This window comes from Heptranchias perlo, unplaced genomic scaffold (assembly GCF_035084215.1).
Source record: "Heptranchias perlo isolate sHepPer1 unplaced genomic scaffold, sHepPer1.hap1 HAP1_SCAFFOLD_219, whole genome shotgun sequence".
In the NCBI taxonomy this organism is placed as follows: Eukaryota; Metazoa; Chordata; class Chondrichthyes; order Hexanchiformes; family Hexanchidae; genus Heptranchias; species Heptranchias perlo.
Window position 1 is genome coordinate 256,399 of NW_027139233.1, and position 27,727 is coordinate 284,125.

The following is a 27,727-nucleotide window of genomic DNA, read 5'->3' on the forward strand; positions in this document are numbered from 1 at the left end:
TTTTGGTCTTCCTTGCCACTGACCGTAGCAAGTCTGGCAAATTTTCTTTTCTTTGCCATTGACTGCGTAAGACCTGAGCATCAGGGGCCGCTGGCAGTACTCAGTCCATTTTAAGAGCAGTTTAACACTAGGGTGAAGGAGATTACAGGTTTGTTACTGGTAGTGGGGAGAAATAACTTAAGGTGATTAATTAAGAGTATCAGACTAGAAGCCTATCATACAACATCAAAGTTTTTTTCCAGTATATCAGTGAGAATACTGGCTTTAATGAATTTATACTGGGAGCCTGGGCACAGAGCTGCTATTACATTTAAGATGTCCTTCGTTTCAGCATAAACGATGGCGGCTCGTTCACTGTAGCTGGTTTATTAGGTAACCTGTTGTCTGGTGACTCCAAGTATTTAGGAATCAGCAAAAATTGATATCACCTGGCTATTCAATCAGTCTTTGAATCACATATCTGGATCTATTACAGGTGCCTGAGGAGTACATCTCAAGGGAGCTGTTTGACACAGTCCAGGTGTACATCATAACCAAGCCAGAGTTACAGAATAAACTCATTACTGTGTAAGTTGCACAATTTATAAACCCCTTACACGCTCATGCCCTCTTTATATAGAAACATAGAAAATAGGAGTAGGCCATTTGGCCCTTCGAGCCTGCTCCGTCATTCAATATGATCATGGCTGATCCTCTATCTCAATACCATATTCCCACTCTCTCCCCATACCCCTTGATGCCTTAGGCGTGATCATAGGTTTATTCAAACAGAAGTGCTGTTGTAATAGGCTGGAGCTCCTGGTGCTGTGTAATCTGCCCTGTATGGATTTCCCCAGCACCTGTGACAACAAATAAACAGCAGCGTTTTCAGTTAGAATCGTACAGCACAGAAGGAGGCCAGTCGGCCCATTGTGCCTATGGCAGTTCTTTGAAAGATCTATCCAATTAGTCCCACTCCCCCTGCTCTATCCCCATTGCCCTGCAATTTTTTCCTTTTCAAGTATATATCCAATTCCCTTTTGAAAGTTACTGTTGAATCTGCTTCCACCACCCATTCAGGCAGTGCATTCCAGATCATCATAACTCATTTTTTAAAAAGTCTCCTCATCTCCCCTCTGGTTCTATTGACTTATTTTACTCCTAGCACTAATTGTTGAAAGTCACAAGTTTTGGCTTCATTTCTGGCTGTTAGATCTTCCCTGATGGCTGGGGAAGGACACTGACCGGGGAGATCTCCCCCGCCCTTCTACGTATAGTACCATGGGGTCTTTTACGTATACCTGAGAGGGCGGAGTACACAGTGGTGCCAGGTATAGGGGCCATCACGCTCAAGCTAACTGGTATATTTTGTTAGATTAAATGAAGGGGCAAAACTGTGGCAAATGGATTTCAGTGTAGGCAAGTGTGAGGTCATCCACTTTGGACCTAAAAAGGATCGATCAGAGTACTGTCTAAATGGTGAAAAGCTCAAAACAGTAGAGGTGCAAAGAGACTTAGAGATCCACGTACACCGATCATTAAAATATCATGGACAGGGACAGAAAATAATCAAAAAGGCTAATGGAATGCTGGCCTTTATATCTAGAGGACTAGAATACAAGGGGGTAGAAGTTATGCTACAGCCATACAAAGCCCTGGTTAGACCACATCTGGAGTATTGTGTTCAGTTCTGGACACCGCACCTTAGGAAGGATATATTGGCCTTGGAGGGAGTGCAGCGTAGATTTACTAGAATGATACCTGGACTCCAAGGGTTAAATTACAAGGAGAGATTACACAAACTAGGGTTGTATTCTCTGGAATTTAGAAGATTAGGGGGTGATTTGATCAAAGTTTTCAAGATATTAAGGGGAACTAAGGGTAGATAGAGAGAAACTATTTCCTCTGGTTGGGGAGTCTAGGACTAGGGGACATAGCCTAAAAATTAGAGCCAGGACTTTCAGGAGTGAAGTCAGGAAACATTTCTACACACAAAGGGTGGTAGAAGTTTGGAACTCTCTTCTACAAATAGCAGTTGATGCTAGCTCAGTTGTTAATTTTAAATCTGAGATTGATAGATTTTTGTTAACCAAAGGTATTAAGGGATAGGGGGCTAAGGCGGGTATATGGAGTTAGGTCACAGATCAGCCATGATCTCACTGAATGGCGGAACAGACTCGAGGGGCTAAATGGCCTACTCCTGTTCCTAGGTTCTGTATTTCTGTTAATCAGGCTTTTTTTTCCCTTTCTCTGCTGTGAAGCACTGCTATGGACAAGAAGCTGATTGGCTGCCCTATGTGCATAGAACACAAGAAGTATGTCCGAAACGCGCTGCTCTTCAATCTGGGCTTTGTTTGTGATGCAAAGGCCAAGACCTGCTCCTTGGAGCCAATAGTTAAAAAGTTGGCAGGCTACCTCACAACACTGGAGGTAAGAACACAGGAATAGCCTAGGGTGAGAAAGGCCATTCAGCCTTCTGGAAACTTCTCTCTACTAGTGGTATGTCACTCTTCCCTAGAAACATACTGATCTAGGAAGCAGTCCTGGATGCATTCTGAAAATTCCACGGGTATAAAATATTTACAGGCAACTTTATTGGAATTGGCAAGACAATACTATCTAAAGTAACCTTAACACCTGGACTGCTATTTACTACATGGCATTTTGTGATTGTAAAAATTATTAGTAGGCCCCATGGCTGTGTCACTGAGGTGTCAGTACTCAGACAAGATGGACTAGAGTTAAGTGCCAAAGCTTCCAGGTGCTTTTTGTGCAGTTCTCCCCGGTCCATTTAGTGGTTGGGCACTACAGAATGGACACTGGTAAAGATAGTCGCTGTTTGGGCTGGCATACATGCCAAAGTGTTTTAAAACTGTCTGGAACCAGGTGGCACAATAGGTTTGCGTACTGTCCTTTCAGGCCAAGAACTTGGGAGTTGAAGCCAGATTTGATGATAAATCTCCTCTCCACTATCAGTAAAGGGTCAGATGTGAAACGGGGGAGTCTCATCCCAGTGGCATTGCTGAAAGTGGATTTTGTGAAGTATATTGGGCTAGATGAAGCAGCTTCCTTTGACACTGCGAAGTCCATTCTGTAATAATGGCTTTCTTTTTCTAGCTGGAGAGCGGTTTCATCTCCAACGAGGACAGCAAGCAGAAACTGGTCCCGCTAATGACCATTATTCTGGAGGAGTTGAATGCCCGTGGAGAGTGTTCATTGCCAATAGGTACGCCCATGGGTACTTGAGTTTTTTGTATGGCCTATGAAGTTTGCTGAGACCTATAGGTATGTATGTATAGGTTTAAATTATAAAAGAATGTATGCATATTCCAATCTTGTCCTGATCAACTTCTGATACACGCACTTTCCCATAGGAGGCACTGGGTAGTAATGAGGAATGGCCACCCGGGCTGATTTTTTTTTCCCCACTCCCTTGCACAGGGGTACTGAGGCCAATTGCAGCACCTTCCACTGCAATTGCGATCAGCTAACTCTCTCATCAACAGGATCTTTTTAAAAATTATTTGTTCGTGGGGTGTGGGCGACACCAGCAAGGCAATACTTGCTGCCCATCCCTTCTAGCCTCGAGGACATTCTTTATCCAGGGAGTGGTTAGAATGTGGAACTCGCTACCACAGGGAGTAGTCGAGGCGAATAGCATAGATGCATTTAAGGGAAAGCTAGATAAACACATGAAGGAGAAAGGAATAGGTGGTTAGGTTTATAGGGTGAAATGAAGTAGGGTGTGAGGAGGCTTGTGTGGAGCATAAAAACCAGCATGGACCAGTTGGGCAATATGGCCTGTTTCTATGCTGTAAATTCTGTGTAATTAAGAGTCAAATTACATCGGGCTGGAGTCACATGTAGTCCAGACCAGGAAGGGAATGGCACGTTCCCTTCCTTGAAGGACCTTAGTGAACCAGTTAGGCTTTTACCACAATCCGGCAGCTTTCATGGTTTTTTTTCTGCTGCCTGCCCACAAATTACCAGGTTTATTAAATTCAGTTTCACAAATTCTCATGGTGGGATTTGAACTCATGGTTGTTAATTGTATCCATATGATTTATATCAATTAGTGTTAATTGTATTCAAGTGGTGCGAATCAATTGGGAACTCTCGTATCCATTTATAAGAGAGCTTATCTAGGGTGTGGGAGAGTAATGTTAACCTCTTTGAATAAAGGCTTGGAAGCAACTGAAGACCAGGCTCTAGTATTCTATCCTTCACCACTGGGCTATCCAATTTATTCCAATGATCTCTGGGTTACTGGTTCAGTACAATAACCACTAGGCTGCCGTACCCTAGGGAGGCAAAGCAGTGTGTTTGAAAGAAGCAATCCCATTTTTTTTGTAGTAGTTCCCATGATCACAAACCTTGGGGCCAGTAGTTTAAATGGGCAGGAATGATTGGAATGCTATTCCAGCTGTTACTGCACCAGATGCTTTAAAGTACCAACCCTTGATTTTATGGTTAGATTTGCTGCCGGTTTGCACTGCTGGTAGTCGAACACATGGTATTAGTTTATGATGGGCCAGTTGCCATGTTTCCTCTAGTTGTACTGCTGTTCCTTTTATGCAGTGCTTTTTTTTTTATTCGTTCATGGGATGTGGGCGTCGCTGGCAAGGCCAGCATTTATTGCCCATCCCTAATTGCCCTTGAGAAGGTGGTGGTGAGCCGCCTTCTTGAACCGCTGCAGTCCGTTTGGTGAAGGTTCTCCCACAGTGCTGTTAGGAAGGGAGTTCCAGGATTTTGACCCAGCGACGATGAAGGAACGGCGATATATTTCCAAGTCCGGATGGTGTATGACTTGGAGGGGAACGTGCAGGTGGTGTTGTTCCCATGTGCCTGCTGCCCTTGTCCTTCTAGGTGGTAGAGGTCGCGGGTTTGGGAAGTGCTGTCGAAGAAGCCTTGGCGAGTTGCTGCAGTGCATCCTGTGGATGGTACACACTGCAGCTACTGTGTGCCGGTGGTGAAGGGAGTGAATGTTTAGGGTGGTGGATGGGGTGCCAATCAAGCGGGCTGCTTTGTCCTGGATGGTGTTGAGCTTCTTGAGTGTTGTTGGAGCTGTGCTCATCCAAGCAAGTGGAGAGTATTCCATCACACTCCTGACTTGTGCCTTGTAGATGGTGGAAAGGCTTTGGGGAGTCAGGAGGTGAGTCACTCGCCGCAGAATACCCAGCCTCTGACCTGCTCTTGTAGCCACAGTATTTATGTGGCTGGTCCAGTTAAGTTTTTTGTCAGTGGTAACCCCAGGATATTGATGGTGGGGGATTTGGCGATGGTAATGCTGTTGAATGTCAAGGGGTGGTGGTTAGACTCTCTCTTGTTGGAGATGGTCGTTGTCTGGCGCGAATGCTGCTTGCCACTTATCAGCCCAATCCTGGATGTTGTCCAGGTCTTGCTGCATGCAGGCACGGACTGCTTCATTATCTGAGGGGTTGTGAATGGAACTGAACACTGTGCAATCATCAGTGAACATCACCATTTCTGACCTTATGATGGAGGGAAGGTCATTGATGAAGCAGGTGAAGATGGCTGGGCCTAGGACACTGCCCTGAGGCACTCCTGCAGCAATGTCCTGGGGCTGAGATGATTGGCCTCCAACAACCACTACCATCTTCCTGTTGTGTAGTAGGGGTATTGTGATTTCATTGTTTGAAGTTTATTTGTGCCTCGGTTATATACAAGTATTTTATGAGTAGTTGGTCACAGCATTTTTAGTGCTGATTGTCTTCAGTTAGATTCCTTATCATTTTCCTTGTTTGGGTATTTGTTTAGTCCTTGGACAAGTTGTCTGCACAGTATCTTGGCAACTGTAATTTATTTAGATGTTCTTGGAGGATGGTGCTTCTCTGTTACTGAATTGTGAGGTTCCTGTCCCATGCCCCATGTGGTTTCTTGGTGTGTTTTACCTGTTAATGTTGCTGTGATTGCTTTGTGTGTTTGGTCGTATTTGAGTGGATGTGATAGTCACACACTAACAAAGACCAATTGCCAATGATAGTGGCTCAGAAATGTAAATCTTGAAGACACGTCTTGACCATTAGCCCTTGAGCAAGTTTTTTTTATTCATTCTCTGGATGTGGGTGTCACTAGCAAGGCCTACGTTTATTACCTATTTTCCTTGAGAAGGTGGTGGTGCACCGCCTTCTTGAACCACTACAGTCCTTCTTTACAGTTATTCTTTGTTGTAGGTTTGATGCAACTGAGTGGCTTGCTAGGCCACTTCAGAGGACAGTTAAGAGTGAACCACATTGTGGTTTTGAACTCTCTGTGACTCCTTCCAGTTGGAAAGTGATTTAATAGGGAGTTTGATATCCCACTCTCTGTTGAAGGGGCGCATGGGGCTAGGGAGGCGAAGCAATCCCATTTTTTGAATGGTTCGCATTGCTGCTGGGGAAGGAGATGCATGGTGCTATGTTCCAAGCAGGTTGTGGTTTGTCCTTCTCGCAGATGAATCCAATACCATTCACTTGAAGGTGATTGCCCAGCGGAAGGACCAGCCTGTGGTACAAGAGTATGACGTGCCGGTCTTCACCGAGTGTAAAGAGGATTTTATCAAAATCCACTGGGACCTCACTACGCAGCAGGTGAGAAGGAGGTCGTGAGAAGAACAGGGAGTTGTATGTCTGAATGCTGTAAGTATGTGAAAACCTCACTCCACCAGGAGCCTTGGCTTTCCATAAGAAATTCTAGACACTGTAAAAGGCTGTCTGGCCAAGGAACTGCCCCCTTCCCTGGACACACCAGGGAAGTTGTTGCACTGCATTAGAACACAAGTTAGCAGAAGTCATGATTCAAATATACAGAGCTCTGGTCAGACCACACCTTGAGTACCAGTCACTGACACAAGTGAGACATTCAACCATTGGATGCAGTGTAGAGAAGAGCCACAAGACTGATCCCTAGTGTCTGAGTTATGGGAAAGACAGGAGAAGATTGGGCTCTTGAAAGTCGACATCTGAGAGGTGATCTTATGGATGATAAATGGTATGGAAAAGATAAATCTGGGGTATTACTTAATTTAAATTATAAGAGTAGGACAAATGGACACAGGGTCAAACTAATAAATTTACAGCTCGTATCAGGAAATTTTTCACACACAGTGCTCAACACATGGAAGGACTCCAGGATAGAGTAGTGGCAGTGTAAACTCCGGAATCATTTAAGAAGCAGTTGGATGTTGTAGTGGCTTGTGAGATTAGCTGACCCCACGTGGCTCACCTCCTGTCACTGTGTGACTGGTTGGCCTCACAAACACTCGTCCCTGTCAATGTGTCTCCGCCTGACCTCATAGCACCTTGGCTCTGTTGTTGTATAACTGGCTGACCTTGCAAAGGCTCGGTCCTGTTACGGTGTGACTGCTTGACCTTAGGTGTCAGCCGTGGCTCATTGGTAGCACTTTCACCTCCTGAGTCAGAAGGTTCTGGGTTCTTAAATCTCACTCCTAGGCTTAAGCACATAAGCTCGACCGACATTAGTGCGGTACTGAGGGAGTGCTGCACTGTTGGAGGTGCCGTCTTTCAGATGAGACGTTGAACTGAGGTCCGATCTGCCCTCATAGGTTGATGTAAAAATCCCATGGCACTATTTGAAGAGGAGTAGGCGAGTCCTTCTGGTATCCTGGCCAATATGTAACCCTTAAGCAACACTAATAAAACAGTTTAATTGGTCATTTATCTCATTACTGATGTGGGATCTTGCTGTGTGCAAATTGGTTCACATTTCCTACATTAAAACAGTGACTACACTTCAAAAGTAATTAATTGGCCACAAAGCGCTTTGGGACGACCTGAGGTTGTGAAAGGTGCTATAAAAATACAAGTTCATTCTTCTTTTACAACCCCACAGCCCTGTCATTCTGACTAGCTAACCTTGCGACCACACGGCTGGTTGGCCTCGCAGTGACGTGGCCCTGTCCTCGTGTGACTGGTTGATCTGATGCTTCAGCCCTCGAGCTGTGTCTGGCTGATCTCGTCACGTGATTCTCTCACTGTGTGTGTGTCTTTCTCTTATGTGAGTGACAGTCATGCTTTGCTGATGCAAAGAAAAAATCCCTTTTTATTAAAATTATTCTTGTCGGATATGCATTGAATTATATAAAATCCACAGCACAGAAGCTGTTTGGCTCAAATTAAATACATCTTCCTACCCTGCCCCCATATCCCTCTAGTTCCTTCTCCCCTTAACTATGCCAGTGCGACCTGCTCCAACCACTCCATGTGACAGCGAGTTCCACATTCTCACCACTGTGTACAGAAATGCAGATATATAGAAGGCAAAGCAATTCATTATAGGAGCCACCGAACACTTAAATGCACTGCAGGGACTTGCCTGGGTGTGTGGACAGCTACTGTCCACTGATGATTATCAAATAGTTGTGTCGGTGGCTTTGCGCTAAGTTTTGGCTGTTGCTATCTCCCTCAGATTCTGCCATACATCGATGGATTCCGTCATATCCAGAAGATCTCTGCTGAAGCAGACGTGGAGTTGAACTTGGTGCGGATTGCAGTACAGAATTTACTGTGAGTAGGACAGAGCGGTTCAGTCTCTTGCAAACTATTTAATCCCATTTTACCTTTTGGTTAGTTGACTAGTTATGCAAACAGAGCTTTAATGGGAAACTCACCACCTGCAAAGCAGAGTTTTCCTTCTGTTCAGTTTCTGGCCTTCCTCTCCACACCAGCCCCTGCCAGTGACTGGTTTGAAGTGTGCTGATCAGGGTGAGACTTGTCAGTGATAGGGAATAGAGCACTTTTTTGTTTTTAACATCCAGTGTCAGCTCAAGCATTGCCAAGTTGGGTTATAAAATCGATTTGGTACAGGATAAAGCTCTCTACACTATTCAACTAAATATCCTCTGGCCAAGTACAGCATGGGTCAGATGCAGAGTAAAGCTCTCTCTACACTGCCTATTGAAACATTCCCAAATCAAATACATGTATATAATGGCCATCCGGCTGAAAGACAGATCTCTACTTTGGAAATATTTTGCCATCCTTGATTTCCATGTAATTTCAATGTGCAGTTGTGTGTTTGGATTTTCCCTTTAACTACTTATTGAACTATTTTGCTTATCCATATGGGCCTCAAAACCTGTAGCAAAATTGGTCATTTAAAAGCTTTAACCATTCCCCCCAACTTGTACGTACAGTAAAGAATGAGAAGTTCAACTCAAAATCACACACCAAACATACTGTAACCCACAGAAACACCTGTGACAGATGAGGGGAGGCGAGGTGGTGGCCAGACAGCTGGAATCCTACATACCTATTCCTGCAAGAAATTCAGCCATTCTGAACGGTGATCTGGGATGCATCAGCCTCATGATCCCCTCTGAGCCCCTTGCTGGATTCGTCGCTCAGTGCACTGACCGTCACCACAACATGTCACCACAAAATGTCACCGCCTTAATCCAGGAACTGGCCCAAGAGCTGATTACCAGGGGGAGTTGCCCTCGACCTGAAGGCAACATTTAACGGAGTATGGCACTAAAGAACCCTAGCAAAACTGATGTCAGTGGGGGTCAAGGGGAAAACCCTCCAGTGGCTGGAGTCATACCTGACACACAGGAAGATGGTTGTGGTGGTTGGAGGCCAGTCATCACAGCCCCAGGACATCACTGCAGGCGTTCCTCACTAATATGTCCTCAGCACAACCACCATCAGCTGTTCCATCAATGACTTTCCCGCTGTCATAGGGTCAGGTGTAGGGCTGTTCGCTGACCATTCTGCAGTGTTTAGCTCCAGTAACAACTTCTCTGATAATGGAGCAGCCTAAGCCAGCCTTCGGCAGGATGTGGGTAATATCCAGGCTTGGGCTGATAAGTAGCAGGTAACATTCGTGTCAGTTAATGACCATCTTCAACAAGAAAAGGCCCTTGGCACACTATTACTGCAGTACGTACTATCTACAGGATGCACTGCAGCAACTCACAAAACTTACTTCAAAGCACCTCCCTTAACCACAACCTCTACCACCAAGAAGGACAAGAACAGTAAGATCATGGGAACACCATCATCTCCAAGTTATGCTAAAAGTCACACATCATCCTGATTTGAACTTCATTCCTTCATCGTCACTGGGTCAAAATCATCGCATTCTGTTCTTAACAGGAGCGGGGGTTTAAGGAGAAGGCCCACCACCACCTCTTCAGAGCAACGATTGGCACATCCCAAGTACAAAATAAACTTGCCACTGCTCTGCACTATGGATTGACTCGAGAAAATGAGGATAGGTGATGTTATGAGACGATATGTCCATACATCTTTGTTTGACTAACTGCTTGTTACTAACACAGATGTCCAAATAAAATTACAGTGTGAGTATTGACACCACTGTATCAGCCAATGAGTGGAGGTGGGACAGGACTTACAGCAAATAGTCTATTTACTCAGCTTATTTAAATAGAGCCTTTATGAACTACAGCAGACAGAACTCGTGACTGAAACTCTCCCGAGAGTCTCCCGAGTGCAGCAGGATTATTTCTCCAGCCAAATGCAGTCAGTGGAGGATAGTTACATAATACAAATTATCCCAGTTACTTACAGCAGTGTAGTCTCCAGGTGTGATTGACGGGGGAATTACCCAATCATCTCCATTCTGGCCAGGACTTATGGTGTAAAATTATCAGTATCTTTAAAATTTAGAGCGAAGTTAGATTTAATAAAATTATGGGCAAAGTGTTCCATTTCTTCGCCTACCAGACTCTGTTGATGTGCATTTCTGTGCTAGTCCAAGAGTGCCCATGACGCTCTTTCTCATTCTCCTCTGCCTCATGCTGATGGGGTTTCTCCTTCCCATTAGCTTTGAATTTACATTGTTCCTCCTCTCCTTCCCATCTTGTGTTCCACTGACTCTAGTCAAAACCCTCATTCTTTTAGTTGGAACTCGTTCTTTGGCTTTTCCTTCTGCAGCGAAACAGTCAGAGCCCATCCTCTCTGTCTAAATCTTTTTGACATTTTAATGCCTTTTAGGAGCTTCATAAACTGGTGAGCAGGATCTGGGAATTTGGGATTAGGTAATTTACGTGTGGTTGTTTTACCCCTCTTAGAACATTCAGTGGATTGGGGTAGAGTGTATAGCAGCTCAGAATGTTCTATGGTCATTTGGGAAGATAAGCCTAGGGACCTTATTTCATTCCATTCTTCATGATTTCTTAATTTGCCCTACCTTTAAAATGGGTCTGTCCAGCTTATTCGGCATGGGAGATTATATCTTGCCCAGATCAGTGTGGTATGTGTGCTCCTGGAATGGTGCCAGCATTGTTCAGTGCAAGTCTCACACTGAATGTTATGTGTGCTCTTGTCTTACAGATACTATGGAGTTGTGACTTTAGTCCCAATATTCCAGGTGAGTGTATTGACGGCAGTTGGTATATCTATATTCCCAAATTGTAGCTTGGAATTAGCTGCTGCTTCTGTGCCACCTTCCCTCTCCCCTTAGTGCAAAACAAACCCTTGTTGTACTGAACCTGCACTAACCACGTTGATCGCTAGTTTTGTTGCTGTTTAACTGCTTTCTGTTCCTTTCCCCTCTGCAGTATTCTAATGTGTACTGCCCAACTCCCAGGGTGCAGGATCTGGTGGATGACAAGTCCTTGCAGGAGGAGTGCCTGGTGTATGTCACTAAACCAGGTATGGTGAATGTTTTTGTTCAGTGAAAAAGCATTGAAAATTAAATGGCATCTTGCTGTCTACACCCATCATGCCCACTCCGAACTGCATGCCCTTTCAGCCCAGGCTGGGGCTCTTTAGAAAAGAGAAGGCTGATAGAGGTCTTTAAGATAATGAAAGGGTTTGATACGGTAGACGTAGAGAAAATGTTTCCACTTGTGGGGAGTCCAGAACTAGAGGTCATCAATATAAGATAGTCACTAATAAATCCAATAGGGAATTCAGGAGAAACTTCTTTACCTAGAGAGTGGTTAGAATGTGGAACTCGCTATCACGTGGAGTATTTGAGGCAAATAGCGTAGATGCATTTAAGGAGAAGCTAAATAAGCATGAGGGAGAAAGGAATAGAAGGGTATGCTAATAGGCATAGACCAGTTGGGTCAAATGGCCTGTTTCTGTGCTGTAGTTTCGATGTAACTCGATGAAGATTACACAACTTGACCACCTTATAGTTTTAAATTGCAAATAAATGAGAAAAGCCCATCATGCCCAGCCATAATCACCCAATCTATTAGACTTCATGCACTGCCCTCTCCTCCCACTGACTTTTGGGGGAGGCAAAAAACATGGGGCTAATTTCAGGAAAGATGGGAAATTCCTCCCCACCTCCCTACATCAATTGAGCAAGCTTGGGAGCCCATGGTTACCCAACTGGCATCACTAGCCATACATTTATCAAATAATACATGGTTATCTCCTGTAAGTGCCTTTATAATTCAACATACTCCCGGTCCAAGAGTAACCATGTGAAGCCATAAAGCAAAGGGCATGCACTAACTTTTTGTAGAAGATCACAACCATGGGCTTGTCAGGACCACTTACACAGACCTAACAGAAAGCAATTACACACTGGTTCATGAGTAACTCTTATTGCCCTCCCCAAATCCTGGCCCTGGAATGGTCCTGGCCCCAGATCTTTTTACAGGTGCAAGCTGTTTTTCTTTAACAGCATTTTGAAAAATTCACTAAACTCATGAGATGTCCCTAACAAACATAACTCCATTTAAATAAAATAGCTGATCATACCTGGAACTAATAAATTTAACAGAAATGTAGAGAAAAATCTTTGAAATGACTGAGATACCACACACCATCCCCACTTGGAAATATATCGCCGTTCCTTCATCGTCGCTGGGTCAAAATCCTGGAACTCCCTTCCTAACAGCACTGTGGGAGAATGGATTGCAGCAGTTCAAGAAGGCGGCTCACCACCACCTTCTCAAGGACAATTAGGGATGGGCAATAAATGTCGGCCTCGCCAGCGACGCCCACATCCCATGAATGAATAAAAAAAATATAGTGGAGAATATCTGGAGAAGTACAACTTCATAAGGCACTGCTAGCATGGAGGGAAAGTGGTGCTAGCTGACTTGCGGGAGTTTTCCCAGATGCTCTTGGTCTATTGGACAAGTGAAATGGGGCCATTTCATATAGTTAGATTTTCAAATCTATTTAACAGGGGTCCATATCTGAGATTAGTGGCCATGATATGGCATAGGAAGTGGAACAGAGCACTGTGTAGGAAATTAACTTAAACAGGAGATGGCTGTCCAGAGGTCTAGCGAGTTTCTTGTGTGTAGCTGCGCCATGAAGATCTGTCCCATATTTGATCCACTGTGCTGATCTCAGTCAGGGTGAGGAAAACCCTGAGTTAGGGAGCAAAAAGCAAATCGCCCAGGGTTCCCATTCCTGGTCACCATCCAGTGACCTTTGTTGGAGGTGTGTGTGTGTGTGACATCGGATTAGAACAGGATTGGGCATTGGGCTCTCCACAGTCAAATACTCAGGTTAATGGCCATTTAGACAAGGTACTAGAGGGCAATCTAGACCTGTAAAATGGTAGCCCAGCGCCGGCGGACACGGTACCCCGGCACGCCCAGCGGTTAAAGTGGGTGGGACAAAACAGGAAAGAGACAATTTCCAATAAATTGAAACTTTTCAAGATGGAAAGAGGTCATAAGTTAATCACTCTTTAAGTGGGGGCCCCTGTTAGCTTCATTTTAATTGTTACGTCAATTGGACGTGTATTCCCTTGAATAAGGGGTGATCTAATTGAAGTGTTTAAGATGATTAAAGGTTTAGAAAGGGCAGATAGAAAGAAACTCTTTCCTCTGGTAGGAGAGTTCAGAACAAGGGGGCATACCCTTAAAATTAGAGCTAGGCCGTTCAGGGGTGATGTCAGGAAGCACTTCTGGAACTCTTTCTCCTCTCCCCTTCCACACCCCACACCCCTCCCCCTCCCCCAAACCCCTGCCAAAAAAAAGCTGTTGTGGCTGGGGGTCAATTAAAAATTGCAAAACTGAGATTGATGGGAACACAGGAACAGGAGTAGGCCATTCAGCCCCTCCTGCCTGCTCCGCCATTTGATAAGATCATGGCTGATCTGTGATCTAACTCCATATACCTGCCTTTGGCCCATATCCCTTAATTTTTGTTGGGCAAGGCAATTAAGGGTTACGGAACCAAGGCAGGTAAATGAAGTTTAAGACACAGATCAGTCATGACCTAATTGAATGGCGGAACAGGCTCGAGGGGCTGAATGGCCCACTCCTGTTACTATGTTCCTAATTGGATAAGACATTAAGCGAGCTGAGTTTGCTGATGCTAAAATTAGAGGCAGAACAACTAATGAAAAACCGTCCAAATAGACTCAAGGATTTGGATCTGTTGGAAACTGAGCCAGTAGATGGCAAGTGAGTACAATATAAAATAACTGATGTGGGAGTGAGGGACTATAGCCTAGGAACTAATGTTGGTAATAATAGTGAACAAATGCTTACCATGTATGTATGATGTTGCTCAGTGGGCTATTGTAATGCAGGTGTTAACCAATTTATTTTAAATGGGATAATCGCTCTACCAAATTAGTGGACGGTGATTGGTGTACAATGCTACAAACACCAATCCCTTGGTTAATATATTGAATAGAACAGTCATAAATTGTACTGATCTAGGGGATTTTTTGGGAAACATTGTTGATACCATCAGCCCAGTATTTGTGGTTTTAAAAAAGAAACATGCAGGAACCATATCAAAAGCAAAATACTGCTGATGCTGGAAAGCTGAAATAAAAACAGAAAATGCTGGAAACACTCAGCAGAGGCTGCCTGACCTGCTGAGTATTTCCAGCATTCTGTGTTTTTATGTACATGGTACTATACTGTGCTAGAGAAAGAGATGATGTGGAGATGCCGGTGATGGACTGGGGTTGACAATTGTAAACAATTTTACAACACCAAGTTATAGTCCAGCAATTTTATTTTAAATTCACAAGCTTTCGGAGGCTACCTCCTTCCTCAGGTGAGAATTAGTGGTGAGAATTAGTAGTAATCACTACTTTTCCACATCGTTCACCTGAGGAAGGAGGTAGCCTCCGAAAGCTTGTGAATTTAAAATAAAATTGCTGGACTATAACTTGGTGTTGTAAAATTGTTTACTAGAGAAAGAGAGTACAGTACTAATACAAAGAGGTAATGCTGTTGCTGTGTGAGACATAAGTTAATCCCTGGAATTGCGATCAGTCAATTTAGAGAGTGGGTTTATTGGACTGAATGCCCTAAAGTTGCCTATATTCTCAATGCCACTAGAGGTAAGTGCAGTTTCAAATTGCCACCAATGGGCTCTTGTGGGAGGCCTTTTAAGACCTGTTAATTGCTGCCTTTTCCCACAGGACACAAGCGTGCCAGTCTGCGAGATGTATTCCAGCTATACTGTGGGCTCAGCCCCGGCACCACAGCCCGTGATCTCTGCTCCCGCTATGCTCAGCAGCTTCAACACGTGGACGAGAGGTGAGATGTTGAGCCTGGGATTCCGGTTTCTCTTATCTTGGCTATTTGTGGACAAACTGTAACTCCCTCATTGTACTGTTTCAGCATAATTTATCTATGCAAGGAAGTCTCATGAATGAGGATGATGGGCTCCCTACCCTCTCAGTCTGGTCTTGTTGGTTTTATTTAATGTTTTTTTGTTCATTTATTCTTGGGATGTGGGCGATTTATTGCCCATCCCTAGTTGCCCTTGAGAAGGTGGCAGTGAGCCTTGTTCTTGAACCGCTGCAGTCCGTGCAATGAAGGTTCTCCCACAGTGGTGTTAGGTAGGGAGTTCCAGGATTTTGACTCAGTGATGATGAAGGAAGGAACAGCGATATATGTCTAAATCAGGATGGTGTGTGACTTAAAGGTGGTGGTGTTCTCATGCATTTGCTGCCCTTGTCCTTCTAGGTGGTGGAGGTCGTGGGTTTGGGAGGTGCTGTTAAAGAAGCCTTGGCAAGTTGGATTGCATCCAGTAAATAGTACACACTGCAGCCACGGTGCATCGGTGGTGTAGGGAGTGGATGTTTAAGGTGATGGTTGGGGTGCCGATCTGCTTTGTCCTGGATGGTGTCGAGGTTCTTGAGTGTTGTTGAAGCTGCACTCATCCAGGCAAGTGGAGAGTATTCCATCACACTCCTGACTTGTGCCTTGTAGATGGTGGAGAGGCTTTGGGGAGTCAGGAGGTGAGTCACTCGCTGCAGAATCCCCAGCCTGCCTCACTCTCCTCTGATTGCAGGAAGCTTATTCAGTTTGGTCTGATGAAAGGTCTGATTCGCCGACTGCACAAGTATCCAGTAAAGATCAACCGGGACGAGAGGAGCCAACCACCGCGTCTCTACACCGGCTCTCACAGCTACGATGAGATCTGCTGCAAAACAGGTAAGCCATCCTGTATGGGCTCAATCCCTTACTGGAATTAAATCAGACGAGGGGACAGAGTGATGCAGGGAATAAGACGATTTCAGGACTGAGATGTGTGTTCACAGTCCAGACAATGGGGTTAAGATCTCCTCGTCCTGGCGGTAAGGGTCTTACGTGAATTCATTTTGAGTAGTATAGTATGTATGGGCCCACAGCACAAAACCGCCTCTAATTATCACTACAGTTGGGAGCCACAGTCAGAGGCCACAGGATGGCTGGTGTGGGAAATGGAAAAAAAGTCTCACTAATGCATCTCTGAGATTGAGGTTGAAGCATATCGTCAGGACAGTGTAGATGGAGCTTTACTCTGTATCTAACCTGTGCTGTACCTTCCCCAGGATTGTTTGATGGGACAATGTAGAGGGAGCTTCATTCTGTATCTAACCTGTGCTATACCTGCCCTGGGAGTGTTTGATGGGACTGTGAAGAGGGATAAGAAGAGAAAGAAAAAACTTGTATTAATATAGTGCCTTCCACAACTTCAGGATGACCCAATGTGCTTTACAGCCAATGAAGCACCTTGAAGTGCAGTCACCATTCTAATGTAGGAAACACAGCAGCCAATTTGCACACAGCAAGCTCCCACAAGCAACAGTGAGATAAATGACCAGATAATCTATTTGAGATGTTGGTTGAGGGATAAATATTGGCCAGGACACTGGGAGAACTCCCCTGCTCCTCTTCAAACAGTGGCTGTGGGATCTTTCACAACCACCTGAGAGGGCAGACTCCCTCGATGCTGCACTGAAGTGCCTGCCTAGATGTGGTGCTCAAGTCTCTAGAGTAGGGCTTGAACCCACGACTTTCTGATTCCGAAACGAGAGTGCTATCACTAAGCCACGGCTGACACCACTTTACTCCACACCTAACCTCTGCTGTATCTGAGACCAGCTGCTAGGACTGTTTGATACTTCATTGTGTGAATTGTAGTCTACTGTTTTTTGTTCTGTTCCTCTCAGGAATTAGTTACAAGGAATTGGACGAGAGGCTGGAGAACGACTCGAATATCATCGTGTGCTGGAAGTGAGAGTGCAGCACGTTGTCAGGACAATCACTGAGTGTTGGACTCTGCAATTGCATGAAGTTGTCTGGGCTCAAGAGTTGCCAGACCGAAGGACAGTTTTGTAAAGGAATGCAAGAAAGTAGTAATAGATGGTGCTGACTGAGCTGTGCTGGCCCGCAGCACTGATGAAATCTTCTGACCCTCCTACATTAAGTTTAAAAATAAGTAAAGATGTGTATGAAAGTATTTCTCCTTAAGTAGATTCTAAGCCAGAACCAACAGGAGGAAAGGAGCCACTTTCCTCTTCAATAATGTGTTTAAATTGTATTACATGGTCCTTACCTTCCGCTATTTCCTTCTGTATGCATTCACCTTATTCATGGGTATCCAGGATAGACCAGACCCTTCCCCCAGCTGTTTCATTCAAATCCTCCCTTCTTCCCCACCCCCCCATGTTTTATAATGCATTCTTTGTGTTAACTCCCCCCTCCTCCCCAAACTTCCTTGTAAATATTCCTCAGCTAGCCACTGTGCTGTGTAATGTGTACTGATTGTGTTTAGTGCTGGGCCATACAAACCCCAAGATAATCAGGTTCAGTCCCTGGTCTGTGCTGAGTTAGCTGGGACAGTGGTAGGGGTGCTTTAATTGGCCTTAGTGCTCCTGGGCTCAGGAAGAAAATCAGCTAGAGTCCCTACTCCTGATCATTATCCATGGACCCCTGCGGTGTGTGTATTTGTGGATAAGATCAAGTTAGCTGTGATGCCCTCACAGTTGAAGTGCCTGCCAACACTGAAGAATGACCACTTGGGTGTGTTACTGCAGGGTTATCAGGAAAACTGAGGCCCAGTCTGCTTGTTCAAGTGGATGTAAAAGATCCCATTGCACTATTCAGAGAGCAGGGGTATTCCCTGGTCTCCTGGCCAATGTTCTATCCTAACCATCACCACCAAAAACAGATTATCTGCTTAGTGATTCATTTGCTGTTTCTGGGACCTTGCTTTGCTTAGATTAGCTACTGTGTTTAGCTACATAACAACAATATCTGCATTTCAAAAGTAATTAATTGGCTGTAAAGAGCTTTTGGACAACCTGAAAGGTACCTTGCTGTTTCATTCCTTCTTTCTTTCATTAATTTCTTTTTCCCACTTTCTTTTTCACCTCCACTTTCTTTCCCTTTCTGTAACCAACGTCAGAAAATAAACCCACATGAACAGAACCACCCCCCATAAACCTCTCAGTATGTGGCTTTAAAATGCTGTTACACAAACCCCTCACTGGCAGTACTGGTATCTGTTGACCTCTACATAATCTACTGCTACTCATTTCCTCCTGGGCATCCATTAGTCTACATCAAAACTATTGGAACCTCTCGATTGGATTTCAGCCTAACTCGGTCCACTGAATCCTTTATATAACCCATTAATTTGCAGATTGGAAGTTGCTCCTAGCTATCCATTATTTCTCTCTTTATCCTCAATGTATAGTGGAATAAAATAGTGGAAATCGCTCACCTTTCTTTGAATTGAATGCGTGTATGCATGCCGTATGGCCTGCTTCTGGTCCTATTTCTTATGTTGAAGAATCTTGGGCATGATTTTTACTTGGAGCCGAGAACTCAGCGGGCGGGTAGATTTTTCCCGTGGGGAAACCCACAAGTGGAGTGAGTGCATTGGAATCTGCGATCACAGCTCAATCAAAGGCAGTTATTTTTGTTTCTGGGTTTCTGAGATGGGGGTGAATAAGTGTTTGAGGTCCTATGCCAGAATTTCTGCTCATTGGTGGGAGGAGAAGGTTTGTTGTCTCTGGAATTTTGGAGTGTTTGTGGTCCCATGCTGCGTGGATGCATTTGGGCTTATGATCATTTTTGGGGGGGTTGTTCTCGAGTATATGCTCATTGGCTTGGTTCCCAGTTTTTGCTCAGTGGGTGGGGTTTGATTTTTTTTTTTGCTCTGTTGAGTGGGGGCCACGATTATTATACCGAGAGATGTAGAAAGTGATGCAATGGGGGTGCTGTGGGGGAGAGATTTCTTTTCATTGGTTGCAGTTTTTTGCTGGTTGATCTCCCCTGGCATTGCACATGGGGAGTCAAAACCAATGAAACGTTTCAGGTCAACCAAGGGAGATAATTGAACCAAGACAGGGAGAGAGAGAGGAAGGACAGTGAAGGCAGACTGAGTGAGGAGGAGTGGAAGGGAGACGTAGCGAGGGAGAGGAATGGGGAGGGGAGAGAAGATAAGGACTGGAGAGGAGGAGGGAAAGGAGAGAGGTAAAATGAAAGATGGGGAGGAATAGAGGGGAGAGGGAGAGAAGAACGTGAGATGGAGGAGAACAGAAGCAGGTTGTGGGAGGGAGAAAGAGAGACGAATGGGGGAAGGGGCAATAAGGTAGGAGCTTGGGATTTATCCGATTTCTGGATGGGGTGTCTTGGTGCTTCCCAAGAACTCGGCAACAAGTCCAATTGGTAGTTTTCTCGTCGGGTTGGAAGTTTGCCGAGCTATTTGCAGGACACGTACTCCCGCCACCAGCCACAAGTGTAATTCAAGTAGATTTGTTAACTAACTATTCAATCATTTTTGCTTGGCTTCTGTGTTTCATGTTATTTGGGATTCATTCTTTGGGGTTGCCTATTGCTCTGAGGATTCTAGTGTTGATTCTATGTGTGTTTCCACCATCCTGGATTTCCACAGATGTTTACTCTTTGCAGGTTACACACCTTGCTGTATTTTTAAGGTACTCTACACTACACTTCCTTATGTTTACAACCAACTTTAGGTTTTTAAATACTGACCATATTGGTGGGGAGAAGCCAGCAAACAACATAAACCAATATTAAACAAGGAAACACCTGTAGCCAACATACTGAAGTTGAGCAGGGAGTCAATGGGAGCCATGAGCATCTCTCACCCACTGCAGTACATGCTGGTCTGCATTGAGACTGCACGGGGAGGACGGCATGAAGAGCTGGCTTCAGATTCAGGCCAGGAATAAGGAACATATACCAGGCTGAGCAGGAGAGAAGAGATTTAATGATCAGTGCAATATAGGTAATATTCGTATTTTGAACTTCCTAACAGCACTGGCATTAGCATTAAAAGATGAAAAGCATAACAGATGTTCCTGGCAGTTATTTTCCGCTGCACACGGGAAATGTAGTGGATTCAATCAAAGGGCCCGTCAACCACTGCTGAGGGAAGACTCAGCTGAGGACAAAGAAGGACCTTTAGGAACTCTGGTGTGGAAAATAGATTTATTAGAACAGATATGACAGAGAAGGATAAAATTAGAGAAAGGGATGAAGTATTTACTGGAAGTGGGGTGGGAAGAAACACAATCCAAATAGTTGTGGGAGTCTAAGCTTGTAATAAATATCTATAGAAAGCCAATTGCCAAAGATGGAGAGAGGGAAGAGATGGATATCATAAAGGTTAAGAATGGATGAGAATTGGAAACATATTTGGAGTGCTATAACTTAGCAAAAGAGTCAAGTTGTAATAAAATTTTATGATTCTTTCAAGTACTTGACTACAGAATATTCCAATATTTCAGATTTTGTCATCATTCTTTTTTAAAAATATATATAAGCTTGTGCACATACTCAAGATTGATTCAGGATGTTAACAATTGATTATTTTCTGAATTTTTAATTTAATTGAGTGATGGCTGGAAGAGTGACTAGAGACCCAATACAAGGGACTCTTAGCCAAATGTTTGCCTGAGAGACTAGCTGCAATACCTGAGCTGTTATTAATATGTCAATCACAGGATTAAAAGGCCAAATCGGCTGCATCTCGCCTCCGTTTCAATGGCGAGATTCAGAAGCCATGGAAAAACCGTGCAGGTGAAGTAAAATACATTTCAGGCTCAGAATCAACAAAAAATTACCTATTTCAAGTAGGTAAATTGCCCCTTTTTAATGATGCGTCTGCCGGCATTAATTGAGGACTGGACTTGCGGGTTTCGGCTGCGTGAACGCATCCAAACGGCCCACGTTTAACCCAGAACTGGGCGCGATGGAGCCAAGATGCAGTCGCGCTGGAAAAAGCTCTTATTTTAACCTCCCAACCCCACCCATTCTTTGGAATTAAAGTTATCCCCCTTGTTTCCTACAATCCTGCCCATTTTTCTGTGAAAACTGCAAATGAATGACCTTGATTCAGTTCTTACTGAATCCATGCTTTCTGCTTTTTACTTTGTACTTAGTATCTCTTTCGGATGGTTTTCGTGCATGTTTCCTGAGTCACCTTTTAAAATCAATAGAAACTTAACCTTCAAGGAGATGAATTGTGTCGGACTTGGATGCCTCCAATTCGTTACATTTCAGGGTGGAGATTTCCCTCCCAATTGTCTTTATTTACTAGTCAATCTCGTTTGGTTTGGATCCATGTTTCTAGTGGTAGTGGTCATCCTTGGAGATAGAGAAGTGCTTGGTATCCCATTCTTATCACCGTTCCTAGTCGCTTGGCCATACTCGGTCCTTTTGGGCAGCACTTATTAGGTTCTACATATCTTGATCTGCCAATACATTCCTTCAGTGTAGGTGTCAGCCGTGGCTCAGTGGGTAGCACTCTCACCTCTGAGTCAAAAGATTGTGGGTTCAAGTCCCACTCCAGAGATTTGAGCACAAAATTTAGGCTGACACTCCAGTGAGGCGCTGAGGGAGTGCTGCACTCTCGGAGGTGCTGTCTACCAGATGTGATGTTTAACCGTGGTGCCGTCTGCCCTCTACGGTAATAATAACACAACAGTAGTTCGAAGAGGAGCAGGGGAGTTCTCCCTGGTGTCCTGGCCGATATTTATCACTCAACCAATATCACTAAAACAGATTATCTGGGCATTATCCCATTGCTGTTTGTGGGACTTTGCTGTGTGCAAATTGACAGCTGCGTTTCCTACATTACAACAGTGATCACACTTCAAGGGTACTTCATTGGCTGTTAAGCGTTTTGGGATGTCTTCAGGTCATGAAAGGCACTATATAAATGCAAGTCCTTTCTTCTAGTCCAGATATCCCTGCCTGTTAGAGGGAGGTAAATTCAGCAGTTAGTGGAGCAAAGCAGTATCCTTTTTCTGAAAAAGTCCAGTCGTGTAAGTCATTACAATAATTTTAGACACCCACAAACCTATCGCCCTGTTTGAGTATCCAAGCCAAGAAGAAATCCACACAGGTTAGAGTTTGTTTGCTCAATGTAGAGTATGCACTCTTCTCCCTGTAGGGACACACCTTGAATGCTTAAATGTAGAGGGGCAGAGCTGAGGCTTACAGCCTCCCAAGTGGGCACCCAGGTCCAACTGGAATTTAACCAGCCAAAACAGCCTACCAGTACAAGAGCTCTGGTAAATTTCCTGCTGCCAGTCCAGCCCAGATCACCCTACCTGTTGGGGCATTGACATGCAGAGTTTCTTGGAGCCAAATGAGAAGAATCCTAGTCCCCAGTTTTATCCTGAAGCTGCTGAGTGTTAGCAGTGCTTCCAAATAAAACCTCAGGAGTCTGCTCCAGCAATCCTTGCAAACCTGTCCAGTGACGAGTGAAGTCTTTCTTAGGTGCATCTGCCTCCAAGAGCGAAATAGACTTTTTCTTTGCTGCTATTTACCACAAGCCTATGAGCAGCAGCTCCTTGTCTTCTCTTCCTAGTGGCACCAGGCAGCCACTGCACCCAGTCACTCACTGGGTATCAGAGGAGGAACCTGGAATGTGCCTAATACATTAGAAGAGCAATTGGATCAATGTAGAATTAGGGTGGAGACTGAGAATAGTGATTTTGATAAATGGTTATTGGTGGTGGCAAATGGACCAAACTTTCACATCTTTAAGTTTGGAGACACTTCTGTTGGTTCTTTGGGAGATGGTCCGTGCCATCAAGTGATAAGAAAGAGACTCCAGTATTATCAAGCCCCAAATTAAATAAGTCGTGACAACCGAATTATGGTCCCAATATCCAGTACACAGGAGAATTCTCCACAGAGAATGCAGGTTTCCTACATTGCCTACATTCAGTTACAAGACCTAGCTCTATGTGGAGCGACTTGTCGAAAACACACATGAATATATGTTGAGTCTCCACAATGAATCGCACACAACTCCTTACCAAGTTTTGGCACGGGGGTTCCCCAATGCTTCAGTGGATAGAGTGTCTGATGTAACTGAGCCATATGGGCACGGTTGCAAGTTCAATCCTCAATGCAAAATGAGCTGAACCCAGCTGAGACTGGTGGGAGCTGCAAATGTCCTGAGTGTCCTAGACTAGGGAGGGAGGGGGGAGGGAAGGAATCCAGTGATGCAGGCATAGGTGGCCATCAGGAGAAGACAAATTGAGCTTGGCTGTAAAAGTGCCCCTCCCCCCCCCCCAGCCCCGGAACTCTGGTCTGGCTCTTGCATTGTGAAAACCCACTGGGGGAAGACAGCAGCACCTTTGTGGAAATGGACCACACCAATTATCCACTGAGAGGAGTAGAGAAAGGCCACATATCTTAATAATTGCACTGTAATCCCCCACACACGTACACAGAGTTTGATCTTGAAATGTGATGCATTCCATTCTATCATTTCCTGGAGCCGTTTGTGAGACTAAGTGAAATTGTCAGCAAAGATTTCAGGCCATGGTCCCCATATCCTAGCAGCTATGAGCGGTGAACAACCTACTGTTGAGTTGGATAATCAAAAAAAACATCTCTATTGCAAACTGATTTCAAACTTAATTAATTAGGTTACATTACATGTGACTCTTAACAGTAATTCTCTTAAAAACTCAGCAGCAATTTAAGAATTAGTAACAATAAATCTTTTTTGTGAAGTAACACTTCTACAGCACTAGAGTATTGCACATAAATCTGCAGCATCAACATTTGTAAATGGTTTTGGATCTCTGCCTTCTCTGTCCTTTTAAAAGCTTTTTGAAAATCCATCACTTTGGCCAGGCATCGGTCGCCCTTCAGAACCTCTCTCTCCATGATCTGCTGTCTGTTTCCATTTGTGAGAAGCGCCTTAGAGAGTTTTTCATATTAAAAGGTGCAGTATAAATGCACGTTGTTGCTGATGGGATGAAGAGGCCATGGCAGCTCTTTTTCTTAACGCTGGGTGCATCACCTGGGACTGGTGCTTGAGGCAGGAATGGGGAGGGAGCAGATGGGCAGGTCTGTGAGGGTGGAAGTGAGGTGGAACAGTTCAGGGCAGGTAGGGAAGAGTCTGGGCAGGCCTGTTAAATGAGGTCCAAGGCTTGTGGAGGCTTCTTCATCAGTGCGCCGCAAATGGAGTTGCAGGTTTGTGCAGGTAAACTCATGGCCATTTTAGAAGCATATGTTTGGTGTCCTGCTTGAGTTTCTAACACAATATTCTTTCCATCATAAATACTGCCTACTTTCATCTCCATCACATCGCCTGTCCCCATCCCTATCTCAGCTCATCTACCACTGAAACCCTCGTCCATGCCTTTTATCACCTCCAGACTCGACTATTCCAATGCTCTCCTGGCCGGCCTCCCACTCTCCACCCTCTGTAAATTCAGCCCATCCGCTTCATCAAACGCTGCTGTCTGTATCCTGCCCCACTCACCCATCACCCCTGTCCTCGCTGAACTACATTAGATCCCTGCCCCCCAATGCCTCCGATTTAAAATTCTCATCCTTGTGTTTAATTCTCTTTGGCCTTGTCCCTCCCTATTTCTATAACCTCCTCCAGCCCTATAACCCCCTCCCCCAACTCTGCTTCCCTTTTTTTCTGTCCCCCAATCTCTTCATTTCACAATGGCGGCTAGTCCTTCAGCCACAAAGGCCCCACTCTCTGGAAATCCCCCCCCCCCCTGCCAAATCCCTCTGTCTCCCTCTCCTCCTTTATGATCCTCTTACCAACTCACCTCTTTGACCAAATTCCTAATGTCTTGTTTGGCTCGGTGTCTGTTTCTCCTTATGCCTCTGTGAAATGCCTTGGGATATTTTGTAAGATAAAGGTGATGTATAAATGCACGTTGTTGATAAATTCACAAGTTTTTTTTGGGTGGTGAATCAGTAAAAACCAGTATCTTCCTGAATGTGAGGAAAAAGCCTTCAATTTGCCAATTGTTTTTTAACAAAAACAAGGGGATAGGTTGATGGTGTTGGAATGGGACATGCTTGGTGGACCTGTTGATCTTTTCCAGTCCTTTTGCATCTAAAAGTCGGGTCTGGAAATGCTTGCACATCCCATCGTGCCATCAGCGCACAAACTAGCCATGGCTCAGTGGGTCTGAGTCAGAAGGTCGTGGGTTTAAGCCCCACTCCAGAGACTTGAGCACATAATCCAGGCTGACACTCCCAGTGCAGTACTGAAGGAGTGCTGCAGTGTCAGAGGTGCCGTCTTTCGGATGAGACGTTAAACCGAGGCCCTGTCTGCCCTCTCAGGTGGACGTAAAAGATCCCATGGCCCGATTCGAAGAGCAGGGGAGTTCCCCCCGGTGCCAACGTTTATCCCTCAACCAACATCACAAACATCATCTGTTCATTCATCTCATTGCTGTTTGTGGGACCTTGCTATGTGCAAATTGGCTGCCACATTTGCCTACAGAATAATGGTCACTCCACTTCAAAGTAATTTGTTGGCTCTGAAGCATTCAGGATGTCTAAGACACTATATAAATGCAAGTCTTTCTTTTCTCTGGAGCCAATAAAGTAATTTAATTCTCTGGAGTCAGTAAAATTAATGAAGACTGTACAATTCGGAATATTTAAGGAGACCAGAATCCTCTTTAGGTACCTCTGTGAGGGCTATATTCTTTATATGGCCACAAACACCAATCTTTCATTCCTAGTTAGGTATGAGGTGAAGATAGCAGTGCCCACATTGATAGTTTCCTGAAAACTCAGGTCATCAATCAAAGTCTGACACCAAGGTATTGTTTATTAAAAGTAAAACCGTAAGTGTTCCCCTGTGCATAATCTCCAAGAATTTTTTTTATCCCACAATCATAGTGGCAGGTAAGTGACTTGAGCCACAGCAAGAAATGTGAGATTTTTAATTTTACTTTTATTTTAAACACATTATCTAGGGGTTAAGTGAGAATTTGACAATCCACAATTGGTGTCCATGAACTCTGTAATTGTGGGTTGTCATTTAGCTTGACTGCCTCTTTTAAGTCTTTGCTGGTTTTCTTGAGTTTTAACAATTGTTGAAAATAAAAACTTTTTCTCCAATTTTACTGTTTTCTCCAGTGATTTTCTCCCGACTTCAGCATTTAAAAATAAAACCTAAAATCGTGGTTTTAAATTGTCAGTTTAAAAACTAACTTTAATGAGACCTTTAACTATTATCAAAAGCCCAAGCCTCAGTCTGAGCCCAAGGGGGAGGCGTACGAGGGGGGCTGTACAGCAGAATGTGTTTTTATGCTGCAATGTGATTGGGTAGATTTTGAGGAGGGAGGCAGGGGGATTAATTTTCTACAGTGCCAAAATGGCTGCCCCGTCTGCCTACATAACACTGACTACACTGCGAGAGCAACTCATTGTGTGAAGTGTTTTGAGACATTTTTGGAGGGGAGCTGATAGGTTGCAACATAAATCCATGTCTTTCTTCTTTCTATAATAATTTTAAGTAACAATAAAACCTTGCCCCATCTCTTCCCTCCCCCCCAACCCTGGCCTATTTGTCATTGTGTCCTGTTGTATTACTGTAACTATGTTTTCAGTTTACACACTTGACCAATTTGATCCTGCCTTCTGGCTCTTACCATCTCTTTTGGAGGTGGGAGGGACCTCCACAGAGTTGACCTTTGATTGGCTGAACGCCATCTGTGAAGGGCAGTTTTTCTGCCAATCAGATCCCCAAAAATCTAAAGGTTGGCCAGCTCATTTCTGAGATGTGATCAAGCCAATCTTCCGGTATGTTCAAAAAGGCACCAAAGTAGGAAGGAGAAGCAGCAGATGGTTGAATATTCTGACAGGCCTTGGAGGCCGATCACGGGTTAGCTCATCCATTGCACAGTAGGGGTTAGTCGTAAAATGGGAAGTTTATAAATTGGAAAGTGTTCTCAAGTTGAAATTTCTCTAAACCTATTTGCACTTTCTGTATTTACAGATTAAAGAGTTAACTGCCCTACTGGCAAAAGACAAGTTATCAAGTCAAACCCAGCACTCTGCTTTCTGGGCCCTCCCACAGTGGCCTCTCCGACCCCAGACATGGGCAGACCCCAGGGCTTCCTCCTATGGTGTCGGCCTTGACTCAGTGGTTCGCACTTGCGGCTCAGAGTCAGAAGGTTGTGGGTTCAAGCCCCACTCCAGAGACTTGAGCACATAATCCAGGCTGACACTCCAGTGCAGGACTGGGGGAGTGCTGCGCTGTCGGAGGTGCCGTCTTTCAGAAGAGATGTT

The 27,727-nt window shown here is 44.5% G+C and overlaps 1 protein-coding gene across 1 annotated transcript in view; it reads left to right on the plus strand.

The window, feature by feature from the left end:
- Positions 1-18,901, plus strand: part of nprl2 (NPR2 like, GATOR1 complex subunit) — a 23,071-nt gene extending 4,170 nt beyond the window's left edge. Inside the window, exons 2-11 of the mRNA XM_067978070.1 lie at positions 476-567; positions 2,241-2,409; positions 3,097-3,205; positions 6,433-6,569; positions 8,407-8,504; positions 11,295-11,331; positions 11,522-11,615; positions 15,325-15,442; positions 16,203-16,345; positions 17,347-18,901. Of these exons, the coding sequence (XP_067834171.1) occupies positions 476-567; positions 2,241-2,409; positions 3,097-3,205; positions 6,433-6,569; positions 8,407-8,504; positions 11,295-11,331; positions 11,522-11,615; positions 15,325-15,442; positions 16,203-16,345; positions 17,347-17,414 (1,065 nt within the window). The 3' untranslated portion in view covers positions 17,415-18,901. The remainder of the gene's footprint in view (positions 1-475; positions 568-2,240; positions 2,410-3,096; positions 3,206-6,432; positions 6,570-8,406; positions 8,505-11,294; positions 11,332-11,521; positions 11,616-15,324; positions 15,443-16,202; positions 16,346-17,346) is intronic.
- Positions 18,902-27,727: the final 8,826 nt, after the last annotated feature.